General features: G+C 41.0%; 1 protein-coding gene across 3 annotated transcripts in view; it reads left to right on the forward strand.

The window, feature by feature from the left end:
* Window positions 1-18,236, forward strand: part of mboat2a (membrane bound O-acyltransferase domain containing 2a) — a 56,736-nt gene that overhangs the window by 35,352 nt on the left and 3,148 nt on the right. For all 3 annotated transcript variants that reach the window (XM_080479707.1, XM_080479709.1, XM_080479708.1), the window contains 9 exons: window positions 5,233-5,328; window positions 8,125-8,180; window positions 10,546-10,600; window positions 11,009-11,195; window positions 12,735-12,927; window positions 14,535-14,638; window positions 14,724-14,788; window positions 15,322-15,454; window positions 16,588-16,739. In XM_080479707.1, the coding sequence (XP_080335833.1) occupies window positions 5,233-5,328; window positions 8,125-8,180; window positions 10,546-10,600; window positions 11,009-11,195; window positions 12,735-12,927; window positions 14,535-14,638; window positions 14,724-14,788; window positions 15,322-15,454; window positions 16,588-16,739 (1,041 nt within the window). The remainder of the gene's footprint in view (window positions 1-5,232; window positions 5,329-8,124; window positions 8,181-10,545; window positions 10,601-11,008; window positions 11,196-12,734; window positions 12,928-14,534; window positions 14,639-14,723; window positions 14,789-15,321; window positions 15,455-16,587; window positions 16,740-18,236) is intronic.

The raw sequence follows: 18,236 nt of genomic DNA on the forward strand, positions 1-18,236 counted from the left end.
CACTGCGCACCGTCAGGTATGTGCGCGCGCGTTTGCTTGCGTGTGTTTTTGCTCTTTGAACTGAATTTATGCCGGTGGTTGAACGACAGGACTTTTTTTTTTTTTTTAGTTCTCTAGTTATTTCAATATCGTTAATTTTCACCTGTTTGTGGTTCGAACCATTTTGTCATCGCTTCTTTGTTCATTTCTGTCAAACTTTTGTCCTCGTCATTAAAATCAAAATACGTTTTCCTCATTCAGATTTAAGTTGACAAACTGTTGAATTTCATGATTTCAGTGTTTGATTTGTCAGCTGCAGATTCATCCAGCAGAGTTCACTGGTTGAGGTCCAGTGGTTCGCACGGTCACCAAACCTCGATTAAAATCCCTGTTCGATTCCGGGATCAGTGACCGTTTTGCGTGGAGTTTAAGGTCTCCCCTGAACATGCGCTGGTTTCCACCCACAGTCCACAAACGGACGTGAGGGGATTTGGTGACTTCAGGCAGTGTGAATGTGAGCTGAACGAATAAATGGAGGAGTTGAGAGTTTTTGTGCTGGATGTAATCCCTCTGAGACGCGTGTCTTTATTTTCAACATGTTCAGACGTGCAGTTTAAGGCCTGTATGTGGAATCACTGCTGCTCTCTGCCTGTTTTTTTTTCTGAAGCAGGCACACAAATTTATTGACAAAAGACAAATGGCGTAAATGAAAACGGCCCAACCGGAGGCCAGTTTGTTTTTGTTCTGCTCTGCAATGTGGGAACGGGCGGGTTGTGGATCTGCAGACGAGCAGCGGCTCTTTGTTCAGAGCTGAGCGTCAGATTTCCCTCCATTCTCTGGCAGCTCACCTGTTAGATGTGAACAGAGGCAGGAATGTTCTGCTTCTTCTCTTTGCCTCCAGTGTGAACACAGCACCGCCTGCTGGCCGGGCAGAGAGATGCACAGCTGTGAAATGATCGGGGAGGGTGGAACAGATCCAGTCAACTGTGACCGCAAACACAGATGCACCCTGTCAGCAATGGAGCTGCTGCAGAGGAACAACAAGCAAAACAGGACAAATCCCATAAATCCCCCAGTGATCATGGGAGTTAAATGTGACGGGTTCCATTTCCATATAAGTCTGACTTTAAATCCCTGAAACTGTTCATTGTGCACCCGCTGATCGGAGATGCATTTTATTGTGAGATCAAGGTGGAGTCAGACGATGTGCCTGAGAGTGAGTTGAGAGTGTGTGAGAGGTGACGGCTCTGCTCTGATTACATGTGAAGTGTTTAGTCTGTGTGTGAAGCAGCTTTAATCACTGTGAAGGAAAAGGCTCTCTGCTCTAATGACAGTTTAGCAGAAGAGAGGATGATGATGACGATGATGATGATGATGATGATGAAGCAGCTTTCAAAGTGTGGGGCGTGTGTCCTCTGGGGGCCACCAGACAACTTCAACGGGAAAAGTAATCATGGGGTTAGTTAATGCTCGGTTGGATCAAAAGAGAATAAATGATGATCTGATCTGTGTGAAGAAGTTTTACCTGATGAATTTAAATCACCGTGAGCCTTTGATTACATGTGAAATCAGCAGAATCTCTCCAGATGTTCTGGACATTTCTCTGGATCTGTTTGGAGTGTGTGTGTGTGTGTGTGTGTGAGTGTGTGTGTGTGTCTCGTGATGATGTGATCTAGTACCTCCCAGTTCCTCTGATCTGTTGGACATTTGTCCAGGTCTGTCCTGAAGTTCCTCCAGGGGAGTTTCCTACACTTCCTGGCTCCTCCATACAAAAACTCGGGGCGTCGTGTGCGTACATCGTGTTCCATGTACAGGTGTATTTGTACTCCCCTCCCCGCTGCCACCGCCTGCAGGCTCACATCAAATATAGCTTGCTGCTTTCTGTCCTCGCTGATCAGTGCAGCTGCTTCCAGAAGCGAGCCGAGGACCTTCAGGACTGCAGGAAAAACAGAAGTATTGCAAGCTTTTGCATTTTCCGCTGTGAGATCTATTTTAGTCTTTGTGCAACAACCTGTGTGAGGCAGTGATGAATCTGTGCTCCGTGTCTTTTTTCACACCAACGACAAAAGATCTGTACCTTTATTAAATGATTCACTCCGAGAGTGAACTGATAACAAGCTGTAATGATCAAACTGGGTTAGCAGTGTTGGTAATCATGCTGTGAGCGATGGGCTGCATGATAGATCACAAACATACGGCCGTATACATTTTACAAAAGACTGACCATCTTCAATAGATGTTTCTCGTCACTTTTGCTGTGCATGTCAACATATTGTCCAAACAGATCAAATCCTGCTGACCTACCTCACGTTAGATCTCTTTTCACTTCCTCATTACGTCCACCCAGGTTGTAATAAAATCATCAGCGTATATTTGTTGTTCTGTCTGTCTTTATGTCTTTTTAGCAAGATTACGTCAAAACTACTCCACGGATTTTGTCGAGGTTTTCACCACAGATAGATATTAGGCCATGGAAGTTTCCAGTAAATTTTGGAGATGATCCAGAAATATTTTGTGTATCTGAGTCCAGGTCAACCTTTGGCAGGCGTCAGAAATCTCTGATTGCTCTTATTATGATGTAATATTCAAATCCTACTGCAATTGAAATATTCTCCAACATTATCGCATGTTTAATAATGTGGAGCACCATTTTGCTCATAACATTTCTATTACAATGTAGCTTTTTTTAACTGTTTAACCCTTTTTTTTCTCTTTTTAAATCAAATTCTATCCATTTCGACATTCTAGCACGTTGAGCTGTTTCCACTAAATGTATACATATTTACAAATTTTGGTAGTTTTAGTTGTTTGGAAACTTTTAGAAATTCAGTTCAGATGTTTATAGGAGCTTTTCAAGACATTTTTGCTGTCTTATTTTCAGCCATTGAGAGTTTCAGCCATTTGTCCTATTGAGCAACTTAATCAGGAATTTCGTGAACCATGTTGAATAAAACACATATTCTTCATTTCCTATTTTTTCATGGTTATCTTTTCTCACTGTGGATTTTGTGTAAACTGTTGTGCCCTCGAGTCAGAAAGCCTGGGTCGTGTAGAAAAAACTAAGACATAAAAAGCATCATAACGAGAGTCTTCTGCTCGGGCTGGGCAAAAAAATCGATTTAATCGAATTTGTAGCTAAAAACTATTTTTATTTAGCAAATTTGAGTTTTTTTTCTTTTTGGGCATTTGTTGTGTTCCTTGTGGGTTTCCGTAGTTGCTGTTGAACTTTTGCTTAAATCTGAGTTAAAGCTTAAATTTGTTGAATGACAAAGCCTCATTTACTTTTTATTTTGGGATTGTTTATATGCATTTTAACTTTGTGGACGATCACCGCAATAATGTTGCACTTTTGACAATATATATGTGATGTCTGCAGTCATTTTTAAGTGCATTGAGAGATAGACCAAATCGTCCATCTACGGAAGAGTATTAGGGCCACTGAGGAAAAAAAAAAATTTGAAGGCTAAAAAAAACCAAAAACCTTCGTGGCCCCAGAAAAAGTCGAAAATCAAAGTCGAGATTTTTTTTTTTTTCATGGAGAGACCGTCTATCCATCCCTCATCATTTGCCCGTAGATGTGAATTCACATTAAATCACTTAATTCTGACTATATCGGGTTGCTTACTGCTTATGGACATGCGATTTTACACAGGATTTCCTTGATTAATAAGAACATTTAAATAAGCAGCCCGGGATCCGAGCCTTTGTCCTTCGTACTCGACGAACTTCCGCGACGGAACCAGGCAGCAGGCTGCTCTGTCTCTTCTGGTCCTGATACTGATGATAACTGTGTTCCTCTCCAGAACCAGGCAGCAGGCTGCTCCGTCTCTTCTGGTCCTGATACTGATGATAACTGCACCGTGTTTGTGAGCTACATTCTGTCCTGAAGCATCTTTTCATCACTTCATTAAACCGCCTGATAAGCATTTTGAGGAAGCAGTCACACGCGCTGGCATGTGGATGGACCGACTTTTTTTTCCACCGTGAAAAAAAAGAAATCTCAACTTTGATTTTCGACTTTTTCTGAGGCCACGAAGGTTTTTTTTGGGGTTTTTTTAGCCTCCGAATTTTTTTTTTTCTTCAGTGGCTCTAAAACTCTTCCGTACCCATCCCTATCTCCTGCTTTCACTCCTTTCTCCTCCCTCCGTCTGGCAGTGTTTCCATGGTTCAGCGTTCACTCAGCCAGAGTTACATTTGTATTGAGAAACATTTCCTTGAGTTTTCAGACGGTCAGGTGACGTGTTGGGAGACAGAAAGTTTTGTGTGTTCTTCCTCGGTCTTCCTCGGCACAGTCTCTTGTTTTGGACGGCTAAGGGACGCTAACCAGCTAGCTTTGACTGCAGCAGCTCGGCGCAGCGGCCTCCTGAAGAAACGTCCTGCTGTCCTGTCTTCACTGACACAGACACGTTATCAGAGCTTTTCGCTCATCTTTTACCCCCTCGTGTCCAGCGGAGCACAGTCCGGAGCGTATGGAGACGAGGATAAGAAGCAATCGCTCTCAACGAAAAAGAAATCTGTGTCGCGATTGTCTTCAACGAAATGTGTACGTGGAGATCGTTGAGCAAAGTCGCACTGGAGTCACGTGAACCGCTACGCCGCCAACCTCATCCTGTTTAAAGTTCAGTTTGCCTCCTGTCCTTAAAGGAGTCTTCACCTGGTAATCTCACGTGAACGTCGTGAAGTAATTTTTAAAAATTCATAAAAAAAAAAAAAATTTAAAAATCAAACATAGAATTCGTTCTGACCCTTTTTCATACCACAAATTCCTCTTACAAGAGTATGTGTGAGATTTTAATTGGGCCAGATGTTAGGTGTGCATTGATTGGTCGTAGGAACTGTACATCATGGATAGCATTGCGATAGCGTAGCAGTCCTCTGCTCACACGAACGATTGTGGAGCCGTCTACAAACATCCACGCCGTAGAGCAACGCCCCCCAGAGATTAAATATGAAATACTGTACTTGGTTATTTGTAACTTACATGTGGTTTGAAGTTTATATTAGTCCCGTTAACTGGTAGCTGCTAACTTTAACAGAGATGGGTTTATGATATTAGCCTCTTGTGTTGACGACAAAACCTCCTGCTTTTGGGTGCGCCCCCTTGTGGGCAATTCTGATTTCTGAAGTCAGCCACTTTCAAACCACAGATCTTCAGAAGTTTCAACTGAGGTCCAACACCAATATACATGATATAACAAAGAAAAATGTGACTTCCGGGTGATGTCTCATTTAACTTTCTCCTCCTGTGTGCAGGTACTGCTTCATCGTGACGCTCGGCTACCTGATAGTATGTCAGATCACAAGAGTCTACGTGTTCGACTACGGCATGTACTCTGCAGATTTCACCGGGTGAGCTGTCAATCTTCCTCGAAATTCTTATCAACCTTTCATCTGTTATTGTTTCAATTTGAACTTGTGATAAGTAAGAGTGGAATATATCTTATCGTCATAATTAAAAGGCATCTGTCAAGTCAGCAGTCTTCCCCATGATTGTGTCGCCTACTGACCCAGACTGAGACCATTTAAAGGCTCAGGAAACATTTGCAAGTGTTTTGAGTTAATTAGCTGATCTGGGTGTGACACCATGACTTTCCAAAACTGAACTTTTTGAGACACTGAATTTTGGGTTTTCATTATCTGTAAGCCATCATCATCAAAATTTCATAAAGGCTTGAAATATTTCACTCTATGCCATGAGCCTATATCAGATATGGGTTTGACTTTTTGAAAGGAATGTGGGAAAAAAAATATATTGAACATTTTCATGATATTTAAATTTTGGGAGATTATTTACTGTATTTACGCTCATGTACTTCACCAACGTCACAATCATACATTTTTTAATACACATTTAATCCACTAGAGGGCAGGCAAATGTCAGAAAAACCTGTTAAAAAAAAAAAAAAAAAAAGAATAACCAACCGGTAGATAATACATCATTCCCAGAAGCCGTAGTAATCTGCTCCATGTTTGAACCGTAACGGAGCAAACTTGAAACTAATAAATATAAGTGTGCGTGAGATCATCAGGAGTGTGTCGCACTGACCGGCTGCGTGCTCAGCAGGGTAGGAACCAGCGTTCCCCGAGGTTGGTTCCCACTCTTCCAGACTGGGTGGGGGTGGCTGGCTGCTAAGCAACCGAACACAAACCCACGCTGGCTGTGTGACGGCCGAGATCTCACTCCTTCACCTTCATCTGCCGTCCCTCTGTTTCCCTGAATGTTTTCCTCCTGAATAAGTTTAAAGCTCTGCAGCAAGCGGCCGCGTGTCCAAGGCTCTCTACGCTAACCCGACGCTTCCACATGTGAAATTAATGGAGAACTTGTACTCGCTGACGCAAGCATCGATAGTGTGCCTGTATTGATCTATATTTAGACTGTGCAGTCTCATACGTAAGCTCCCTTTATAGCAGAGAAGCTGTCCTGAAGTCAGGAAGAAGCGGAGTCTGCAGAACAGAGAAGAACCTCAAGAATGTTGGGTTCATTCAGAAGAATCGTGTGCACACACGTACACGGACAACTGTAGTGTGTATATGCCAACACATACTCCCCCTGCACGCTTATTTTGTAATAAACATGCCGAAAGGGAGTAGGAGGAAATAGAGCTTATTTAATCCTGACCTATAATCCTTAATCACTGTTATAGTCTTAAAAGAACCAAGAAGCTCTGCACACATGCGCTCCTCTTGTAACCTGCATGCATGCAGACATCTACAGAAATACACTATTAGGTTACGTTACGATTAAGGCTCAATAATATATCGTTTATATCAATATGTTGAGAATTTATCGTCACATTCATGTACAGTCAAATATAAGATCATTCATATACGTCACATTGGATCAGATTTTATAATGTTAACCAAGTATTTTTCATACTTTTATAAATAAAGGATAAATCAGAGTGTCATTCAATCTCGACACACTTTTTTTGTTCAGATTTAAGTACCGTAATTTCCAGACTATAAGCCGCTACTCTTTTCACACGCTTTGAACCCTGCGGCTTATCAAATGACGCGGCTAATTTATGGATTTTTACGAGTTAACCGGTTTCACGCCGCCAGATTCTACTTACGCATGTCGATACATGCTGTTTTGAGCTCCTCTGCTGCACTAAAACTTAAAAAAGTGATGCCTAAAAGTCATATTTCTGCTCTTGGTGACCTCGTCTTGTGCTGCTTTCCGTTGTCCGGAACTCCAGCAGCCGACAGCCGAGAGTGATGCGTTCAGGTGCATCAGGGAAAGCTCTGCTGCTGGACTCCTGGGAAATCTTCCTCCTCAGAAACACAATCAAATAACCCATAAAATACTTTATCAACAGATAAAACTCAGTGACTGTATTTCTCTCTCTGCGGGCTTCTCCGCAGCACACACGCACGCACGCACGCACGCACGCACGCACGCACGCACGCACGCACGCACGCACGCACGCACACACACACACACACACACACACACACACACACACACACACACACACACACACACACACACACACACACACACACACACAGAGCGCTGTGTGCAGGAATTTCCAGCGCTATGAAAGACAGATTTGCGGGAATTCATGAAAATCTGAGCAATCCCCGTGTTCCCGCGGTGAAATTCCCGCCCCGTTACAATGTGGACACCTGCGGCTTATAGTCAAGTGCGGCCTATATGTGTACTTTTTTTTTTAAATTTTGCAGGTGTGGCTTATATTCAGGTGCGCTCAGTAGTCCGTAAAACACAGTAATTCATTTCTTTGTTTTGAGTTTTCCATTCAGCCTCTGTGTATAATTAATTTCCAAGTAAACATTTACATGCCAGAGTATTTTTTTATTTTTTTTTATCAGTATCATGAAAGTCCTGCAAAGATATTCAAGCCAGACAAGAAGTTTCAATGCGAAAGGACGAACAAACTGTTATTTTTATGAAAGAACTTCAATGCACAGAGGCCTTAACATCATCTACATCATCGTTTGTATTTATTGCACATTAACCTCCTATGGAGCCCCTCCTAATTCTAAATATATAGTGTAATATATCACACTAATTAACACTGAGCACAAACTCCTACAGATTTAATACATATTGACACTTGAACCTGTTCTGGAACAGTGAAATCAAAAGGTGCGAGTGTCTAACCGTGTGTTTTCTTTCTTCAGACCCATGATGGTTATAACGCAGAAGATCACCAGCATGGCGTTTGAAATCCATGACGGTGAGAAACATGGAGACTTTTCTGCGTTGATGGAACGAATGTTTGACCTGCGATCGACTCTCCATGGTTCAGTGAAATCTCTGATTCAAGCCAGCTTTTCTTCCATCTTCTTTTAAAATCGATCTATCCATCGAGCTATGACTCTATAATATCACTGACTGATTTGACATTTTCACCGATTTCTGAATGAAATCGGTTTTCTTCTAAGATTGAACCAGATTGTGAGAAATTAAAGGAGCAGTGTTCATATCAGGGTCAAGTTTCATGATGTTTTAGGTTTAAGCAGTCTTTATAACTAAAAGACACATGTTTATGTCTTTCCACCAAAACATGTTTAACCTTTAAAATGAAGAGAACGCTGGGATTAAAATTTTTGCTTTACATACAAAAACTGTAACTTAAACTACAAGTAGGTTGTTTAATTACTACAATTTCGAACTGTGGGCATCTTATTACATCGTCAGTTATTTTAGCTTTTCTCGTGGTTTTGTTGAAAGCTTTAAGGAGCCATGACAGAGGGGCTGGAGAGCCACATGTGGCTGCACACATCCCTTTTGGGATATTTGTGTGTGTGTGTGTGTGTGTGTGTGTGTGTGTGTGTGTGTGTGTGTGTGTGTGTGTGTGTGTGTGTGTGTGTGTGTGTGTGTGTGTGTGTGTGTGTGTGTGTGTGTGTGTGTGTGTGTGTGTGTGTGTGTGTGTGTGTGTGTGTGTGTGTGTGTGTGTGTGTGTGTGTGTGTGTGCTCAGTAATTTAAATCTAATTCAGGTTCTCTTTTCTAAAGAGATTCTGATTATGTAATACTCAAATTTAGAGAATCGCTTCTTCATATTTGCTCACTGTTCATTATCACACACACACACACACACACACACACACACACACACACACACACACACACACACACACACACACACACTGGGAGATCTATAGAATGAAGACCAGTTGAACTGTTCCCTCCTCTGTCAATACAGCCGGAGGCTGTGGGGTCATTTACCTTCAGGCTCTTCACCTGAGTGAACTCGGTGTGACTCCGGACAAAGTCTGCAGCCACACGTGGCTCTACAGCCCCCCTGCTGAGGCTCCATGAAGCTTTGAGACTGTTTCAGGCCCCGTTTACACGACAACGAATTCGAGTGTATCCGCGAAACTTTCTTCACTTTTGGGGGGTCTGTTTACACGGCACCAGTTTGCGGATGCACTGTATCTGCAAAGTTTTTAATCCGGCTCCCAAGGTGGAAAGATTCTTTTCACGGCTCAAATCCCTCCTGCAGAGACTGATGGAGGAAACAGAGCCTGTTACTACGCATGCGCATCTCTCCCCCTCCCTCCTGCTCATTCAGTTGTAAACAAACATGGCGGCCGCGTAGTGGTACGACCCGCGGTCTATATTCTAGTTTTATCATCCAGATCAGTAGTTTAATAGTTGAAACTCACCCCTGATAGCATCCGATGTGTCATCAGTCCATACGGATGTCTGGTTCTCTCCATTTTATGTAAGGGTTTATAGTGTTTTGTTCTGCACACGTCTGTGTAGTTTCATTACAAAATCAATCAACAGCGCCCTCCAGTGGCCCGGCATACTAACTACACCGTTGTCTCTGTGTCCACTGCTGCAGTGTAAACGCACTCCTTTCTTTCAGCGGATTAGGTGTCGTCACGTGAAACGTTGTCGTGTAAACGGGGCCTGAGGCTCCAGGACTGACGGTTGAAAGTAATGTGACATTTAAATGACAGAAAACAAGAACAATCAGAGGGGGATTCCATTTTATAAAACAACAGGAGCCACTGTTGAAAGTCTGAAGACACGCATGTGGTTCTCCTGCTGCTGTTGAAGACCCATGGGCTGGTCAGCATGCTGACTTCATTAGTTAAACCCACTGCACAGTGTACATACACCTCCAGGACATTTCCACTGCTGACTTGTTCTGTTTTACATTTTTAAAAATGAAAACATATAGCATCATTTTCATTTTAAAGAAGGCGTGTCATTCATGAGGCCTGTGAAAAAAATACAATTTGTCACTGAAATGAACTGTTATTGCTTGGAATTAAACTGTCACTGCAGAAATCAGAGACACACGAGTGGCAGCCAGTGAACTTATTGCTACGAAGTAGCGTCATGAATGCGAATGCTGAAGTCTGCAGAAACTTTAGGGTTTCGAAGTTTCCGTTTTTTCTTTTTCCAATATTATTCTAAAGAATAACTCTGACAGGTCAAACTTTAAACGGTTCCTATGGATTTCAAGAAAACGTCAGGATTTCTTAATGAGAAGTACCTTAGATGTGAACATTGTCAGGAGAAAAATGCTGAAGTTGTTTATGTTTGAAGGTTATATGGCCTTTTAAAATTGTCTGTATCTTCTCAGGTTTGACCAAACGAGAGGGGCAGCTGACTCCCAGCCAGAAATACCTCGCTATCAGGTATGTGGCTCAGGTATGTTTTTATTACTTCAGAAGACGGATTCAGGGGAATTAAAAGTGGATTTAGATCCGCAGCTCAAGCTTGGAAGCTTTTCTTATATTTCTGTGGAGGAAACCATCACATGTCCTCATTTCAGTCTCTCTTCGGTGCCGTCAACATTATTCTGAGCGCCTTTTCTGTGAAACCCCACATTAAGCTCCTCGCAGGTGACTGATCCGGTGGAAAAACCCCAAAACAATTTTTCATCCGGCTTCACAACTTCACATTGTTCCCAAACATTTTTCCCTGAAACTATGCAAACGTTTGCATAATTTCAATATCGGAAAGATTAGTGAGCTGATTCATAACTGCAAGTTTACATTTGCTGTTTTTATTCAGTTTCTTTTCGTGTGATGTCTCTCTTGTAGCCGTATGCCCAGTTTACTGGAGTACCTGAGCTACAACTGTAACTTCATGGGCATTCTGGCCGGGCCCACCTGCTCCTACAACGACTACATGGCCTTCATCGAAGGGACGGGCTACCAGCCGCGCCACCAGGAGAACGCCAACGGGAAGGAGAACGGGAAGTGCAAACAGAGCGAGCCATCCTCAAAGGTTTGACCCCCCCCCCCCGGATCATCCACACACACACACACACACCTGCGGATCGTCTGCATACACTCATAGTAACAATAGTAATTACAGGATATACACACTTTGGATAGTTTAACACCAAAACCAGAGCTGTCACACATACTGTATGGCCCGATGTCCAGAAACTCGACTGAAGTGATTTATTCACTTGTGATCACAGTTTCAAGAAGAATATCAGACACAGCACTGAGAAGAGACGTGCCCTGAAACATCAGCCAGCAGCATTTAAAGCTGCGACCTTATTAACAGTCAGTTAATGACTTTAATTTCAGTAAATCATCTTTCGGAGCTTTTTTGTGTTAATAAGACATGTTATTGTGAGCAGTGAGACTTTCCATAGAAGGACGTTACACCAGTTTATAGACATTTATTCTTTTAAGAAACATTTTTAGGCAATAAACAATGAAAACTTGGGTATTTTCACATTTTCCAAACAGATTTGATTGGATAAAGATATCACACAACAGTTCTTCTACACTCCCTTATATCCTAGTAAAGGATATTTTTTTGTAATCTTGCACTTTCTAAGTGTTTCATAGAGTCCTATAAAGGGTTAAAGGGATATTGTGGGAGTGACAGTGTGACAATGTTTATGTTAAAAACTGCAGGACTCAGACACAGAGCAGCAGATCTGATCTTACATATGACAGAAGATTTCTGGAAGCTACAAAATTCATAGAAAACAATGTTTTTGGACGTTTCACTGTATTTTGTTTTTAAAAATGTGGACTTGCTCAGGTTTTGTGGAAATATATTTACTATGTGTAAACTTTTTCACAATGTACTCGTGTCTGTTTGCACTAAAACAACAAACAAATAAAAAAATAAATGGATTTCTGGTTATCTGGAGGATATTATATAAATTTTTTCTCTTCCAGTCAACATCAAAACTGAACTAATGATTTGTAATTATTTATTATAGACATTTTTATTTGTTTAAAACCCAAGCTGCTTTAAATATTCAGTAAAGCTCTTGAATTCAACATTTTAAACATGAAGCTTTAAATCAGATGTTTGTATTTTACAGGCTGGTTTACACGTCTAACATGTGACAAATTGCTATTTAGAAATTACATTTTGTGCACCTGATGTGTGAAATACATTCAGTCTGCATTCATTTTCAATACTGCGAACCCGAACGCACACACACACACACGCACACACACACACACACACACACACACACACACACACACACACACACACACACACGCGCGCGCACATATGTTCTTTCCACCTCTGCTTCAAACTACATGTTTAAAAGGCAGTTTGAAGCGGTATGCGCTCACTATTTTCTCTCAGAAACTTAAACACAAGTAAGAATTTAATGACACTCGTGTTTGAACTTCAGGGCTGCTTCCATGTTTTTTTGTTGCACATTGTGTTTAATAAAGTGTTTTTACTCCAGTAAAATGCTTGAGCGCTAAATGAGTCCTGCTGAAGGACTCGTGTGGAGGTAAAATGATCTCCTATAAGATCCAAGGTTTCTTCTCCTCTCAGAACGACGTCATCTCCAAACTGTGCACGTGTGCCATCACGCTGGGCGTCTACCTGTGGCTGTGCAAGCTGCTGCCGGTGGAGCGCTGCATCGACGAGGACTTCGTCAACAACACACCGTTCCACCTGCAGATCCTCTACCTGTACCTGGCCATGCTGGCCCTGCGGCCAAAGTACTACTTCATCTGGACCCTGGGTGAGTTTCTGCACACGAAGGCCCCCCCGTCTACGCCACCATTCATGTGAAAACGCATTTCATTTCACAATAGTTTCACATTTCCACGGTGTTGCGTTTCCGCCCTTTTTACTCCATGACAAAAACCGAACGTTTTCAAAAAGTTGCGTTAGCAGTGGCTCTGAGCACTGTTGTCGTGTAACGAACGAATGTTTTGCGTTTTCACTTGAAATCGTTTCCGTATAAACGGGCTCTAAACGAAACCGCCTGAGAACTGACATGATGGAGGAGAAAGGACAAAACCCTCCGTCTGCTGATGTTTGAGAGGGAGAAAACTCCAACCTGCCGAGGAAATGAACCTCATCCTGTCCCTGACAGGGGCTGAAACTGTTAAACCACTAAAAAGGTTTAAAAAAAGAATACAACAAAAAAAGAAGATAAAATGCCAAAAATATCTAAACTTAGAATTTTTAAAGTTTAAATACTATATATATATATATAAAATACAAACCAAAAAACAACTACACCACTAATAAAAGAAATCAAAAGCTATAAAAAGCTAAACCATTAAAAATGATTCAAATATTTAAAGTTTATTGAAAAGCTACAACGCTAAAAACATTTTTTATTTTTTTTTTTTAATAAAAGCTGCAATGGCTAAAATAGCTAAACCACTAATAAAATTAGAATTGATAAAATGATGGAAATGTTAATGTAGGATTCTTATTTGATGGCAAAAAAAATTAATGAAAATGTAAGTAAAAACAAGAACAATCAGAGATTTCTGACATCCTCCAAAGGTTGACCTGGACTCAGTGTTTCCACATCTCTTCCAAAATTGAATGGAATATTCCATGGCATAATATCTATCTGTGGTGAAACTTTCAACAAAATCGGTGCAGTAGTTTTGACATAATCTTGCTGTCAGGCATACAGATAAATATACACTGATGATTTTATTATGTCCTTGGCAGATGTAATAACAAAAGTTGAAAATAGATGAGAATTTAAAAAAAATAAAAAATCCAAGAAAGATTAAAATAGGATTGAAAAAAGCTCTGAAAAGGGTTTAAATGATAAGATAAAAAGTAGAATGCCTAAAACAGTTATACAAAGCTAAAAGGTTTAAAAATAATATTTTAATACACAATTAAAAGAGCTAAACTACTGAAAAGTAAACGTAGAATATTCCAAAAAATATCTCAATTGAATTTCTAACATTTATTAAATCCAGAATTAGCTCCAGTTCTGTTTATCATTATAAACCATTTCAAGGAGTTTCTGAGCTGTTTTCTCTTCATTTCTGACCTCTAAAATGACCTCTAAATGTTGTCGGGGCGTTGAAGTTCGATTTGAGGTAAAAGCGGACACATTTGAGACTGTTGCTGAGAGGAGAGATGAAGAGTGGAGGTGGAGGAGAATCAGGATGTAAAGTCTTTTTTATTTATTATTTTATCTGAACTGAATTGAATCAGGTTGTTTGGAGAGTCTGAGTCTGTCCTCCCTCTGAACATGGAGGCTGTAAAGCAGCTCTGGTGTGACAGCGCCCTCTGCTGCTCAGCGGCTGAACTGCAGCACGTGTCCGTGTCACTAATAGAATGATGTTTTGTTTCTTCTTCCTGCTGCAGCTGACGCCATCAACAATGCAGCCGGATTCGGCTTCAACGGATACAACAAAGACGGCTCCCCGCGGTGGGACCTGATCTCCAACCTCCGGATCCTGGACATCGAGGTGAGGGATCCTTTCACTCTCCCATCATTAAAGCCGCTTCTTCACTTTCACCTGCCGCTCTGACGTCAACGGTGTTTGCTTTCAGTTTGCTACCAGCTTTAAACTCTTCCTGGATAACTGGAACATTCAAACATCTCTATGGCTCAAAAGGTAAAATAAATCAAACATCATTTACTCTCTGCTTCTGTATTTATCTACCAGTTATTTCCTCCACGTCGTCTGTAGCGGAGCTGTCAGCTTTCAAATAAAAGATTGTATCATGATTTTCATACTAAGGAGATACTTTTATTTAATTTTTATTGTTCACCATATCTTATCATTTTAATTCATCTGCATTACATTTATATGACATTCAGTTATAAATATGAATATTTTTACTAAACAAATATTATCATATGTAAAATCTAAATCAGGGAGAAAACATATGCATCTAAAACTGTCAACACAAACTAATTTGATATTATATAAATGTATACTTACAGTATATACACGGGGCTTAAGCTGAAGGATCTTATCATTTTACAATATTTCTGCAAAAAAAGTGTTTTTTTTTCTGTTATTGCCACTAAAAGAAAACAGTCATATATACTCATTTTAGTGTAATACATTTACTGACTAAAGAAAATACTTATCCTCATACTTTTTTTGTTTTGACTGTGTGCGTGTGCATGTGTGTTTTTCAGAGTGTGTTACGAGCGCTGTCTCATCAACCCCACTGCTGCCACCTTCCTGCTGTCGGCCATGTGGCACGGCGTTTACCCTGGCTACTATCTCACCTTCCTCACCGGCATCGCCATGACGATGGCTGCACGCGCAGTGAGTGGGCACACACACACACACACACACACACACACACACACACACACGATAACTTGTTCCAAACGGAAGTGTTCTTATCCATTTATTTGTTTGTGTTGTCGTGAAGTTTCACCAGTGAAGAGATTTATACTGAGATTAGATCGAATGCAGCTGGATGTCTGGGTTGACCTGGATTTTATTGAAAGAGATCAGAGTAAAGAACAGTGAAGACCTTTGCACGTCACACTTTTTCAGTTTTTGCAACAAAGTTTTGTAAACCATCTATCATTTCCCTTCCACTTGACAATTATGAAGCACGTTGTGTTGGTCTATCACATTAAATCCCAGTTAAACACATTAACATTTGTGGTTGGATTGTCATAAAATGTGTAAAAGTTCAAGGGGGATCAATACTTTTAAAAGCCACCGTAAGGTAGCAGCTTTAAATGCTGCAGGCCGATGTCTCAGTACTCTTCTCATCTTACTGCTGTGTCTGATGTTCTTCTTAAAACTGTGCGATCACATAAGAATACATCCGATCCAACAGTTTGAACATTTCTAAAGTGATCCTATGGGCCAAAATCTTCTCTCGGGCTCTGTGGACTGTATGTTTGACACCCTGGGACTCTTCTGGTTCACCACAGCTACTCAGCAGACCAATAAACACACAGCAGCATCATGTGTGGAGAGGTGGAGGATGATGAAGGTGATTATGAGGTGAAGACGTTCTCATTGATCTCTGCCAGATCACTGAACTGGTTCTGCTATGAACCTACGGACCACCGGCGTGCAGATTTCTCTGATCATAGGTCGTCATTAATATTTTCAAAATACATATTGGGGGGGGGGGCTGCCAATATTCAGTTTCCAAATCAAGAAAAAACTTGTGAAAACTCGAGGTAAAAAAAAGCAAAGATAAATAAAACATCTCGATTCTGAAATTCTACTGTGATTATTATTATTTATTTATTTTTTTTTAAGAAGAAGGAAATACTGGGTCCAGAAAGAGAGAGAGCGCTGGTATTAAGAACAATGCTAAAGCCCAGAAACATCCACATGATATTCTGAAGTCGAATTTTCCGGAACCATCTCAGGTCCACTTCAGTTGCTCGGTCGTCTCCAGTTCCCTCATCCTGTTTGTTTTCCCGCAGGTACGACACAACGTCAGACCGTACTTCCTGGTCTCCGACTCCTACAAGTTTGTGTACGACGTGATTACGTGGGTGGCCACTCAGGTGGCCATCAGCTACACGGTGGTGCCGTTCGTCCTGCTCACCGTGGGACCGTCACTCCAGTTCTACAGGTAGTGTGTTTAACATGTGCGGGACCCGATCTGCCTGCCCAGTGCGCCGCTGGACGGCTGGTGGTGTCGTTTAATATGATCCTTGTATTCATAATGTTAATGAAGTCATGGCCCACAGTGTAGAAATTAGCGGTTTGTTTACGAGCCCGGGTCTCTCCACTCAGACTCCAACAGTTAACAAGACAGCTTAATGAGCGGAGGAGGCCGCGATGGACGAGCAGGAAATAAAACCGCTGTAGCTTTTACTGCAGAGGACGCTCCATGTACAACACGGTTTATTCATCACAATCCACGGCGTGGACGGTTTAACACCGTGGGTGTTTGTCTGAATCTTTAACAGCTGAACTTAGAGCTTCCTCAATATTCTCCTGTTGCAGACAATCTTCCAATAAATAAATAAAAATCTCAGGAGCATGATGAGTTCATTGATCACAACATATTTTACAGCATCAGTTTGTTAAAAGTTTGCAAACTGATATATTTACTTTGAAGGTTGGATATGTTTTAAATAGATTTTATTTGGATGAATTGCTGCAAAAAGCTACTAAACTTAGTGAAGCAATCATCAAAGTTATTAAAGGTGATTTACAGACGTGGATTCCGTACAAGTGACTTTAGTTTTATTTTGTTCAAGACAGTGTTAAAACCTGCAGCTTTCATGTGTTGCTCATTTTCCTGCATCATTTTTTAATTTGCTGTGGGATCATTAAATGTGGATCGTGGACCTCAGTTGGCTTGCAGGCCACAGTTTGGAAAACTTCCTGGTTGCTTAGCAAAGTCGGGAGATAAATATTAACGTTACTCAAGACGATTTAGAGAGAAAACTTATGAATTCTGAGAAAAGTCCAGATTTCAGGGCGGAAAAAGTCTGAATTTATTGTAATTAGTTTTTGTTTAACTGTCCAGAGTCCTGAGGGAAAATGTCTGAGTTGTAGTTATTTGCTGATTCTATCCATCCATCCATCCATCTTCTCCCGCTTATCCGTTTCCGGGTCGCGGGGGTGGCAGTCTGAGCACCGTCATCCAGATCACATCGCACCGATTAAGAACCTTCCTGGAGGTGGTGAGCCCACAGGAAGTTTGTTGGTTCTATATAGAAGTTATTTGTTGGTTCTATATAGAAGTTATTTTATTGGTTCAATATAGAAGTTATTTGGTGGTTCTATATAGAAGTTATTTTATTGGTTCAATATAGAAGTTATTTGGTGGTTCTATATAGAACTTATTTAGTGGTTCTATATACGTAGAAGTTATTCGGTGGTTCTATATAGAAGTTATTTGGTGGTTCTATATGCGTAGAAGTTATTTGGTGGTTCTATATAGAAGTTATTTGGTGGTTCTATATACGTAGAAGTTATTCGGTGGTTCTATATAGAAGTTATTTGGTGGTTCTATATAGAAGTTATTTGGTGGTTCTATATGCGTAGAAGTTATTTGGTGGTTCTATATACAAGGCGTTTGGTGGTTTTATATAGAAGTTATTTGGTGCTTCTATTT

The sequence above is a fragment of the Lipophrys pholis genome (assembly GCF_963383615.2).
Source record: "Lipophrys pholis genome assembly, chromosome: 14".
Taxonomy (NCBI): Eukaryota; Metazoa; Chordata; class Actinopteri; order Blenniiformes; family Blenniidae; genus Lipophrys; species Lipophrys pholis.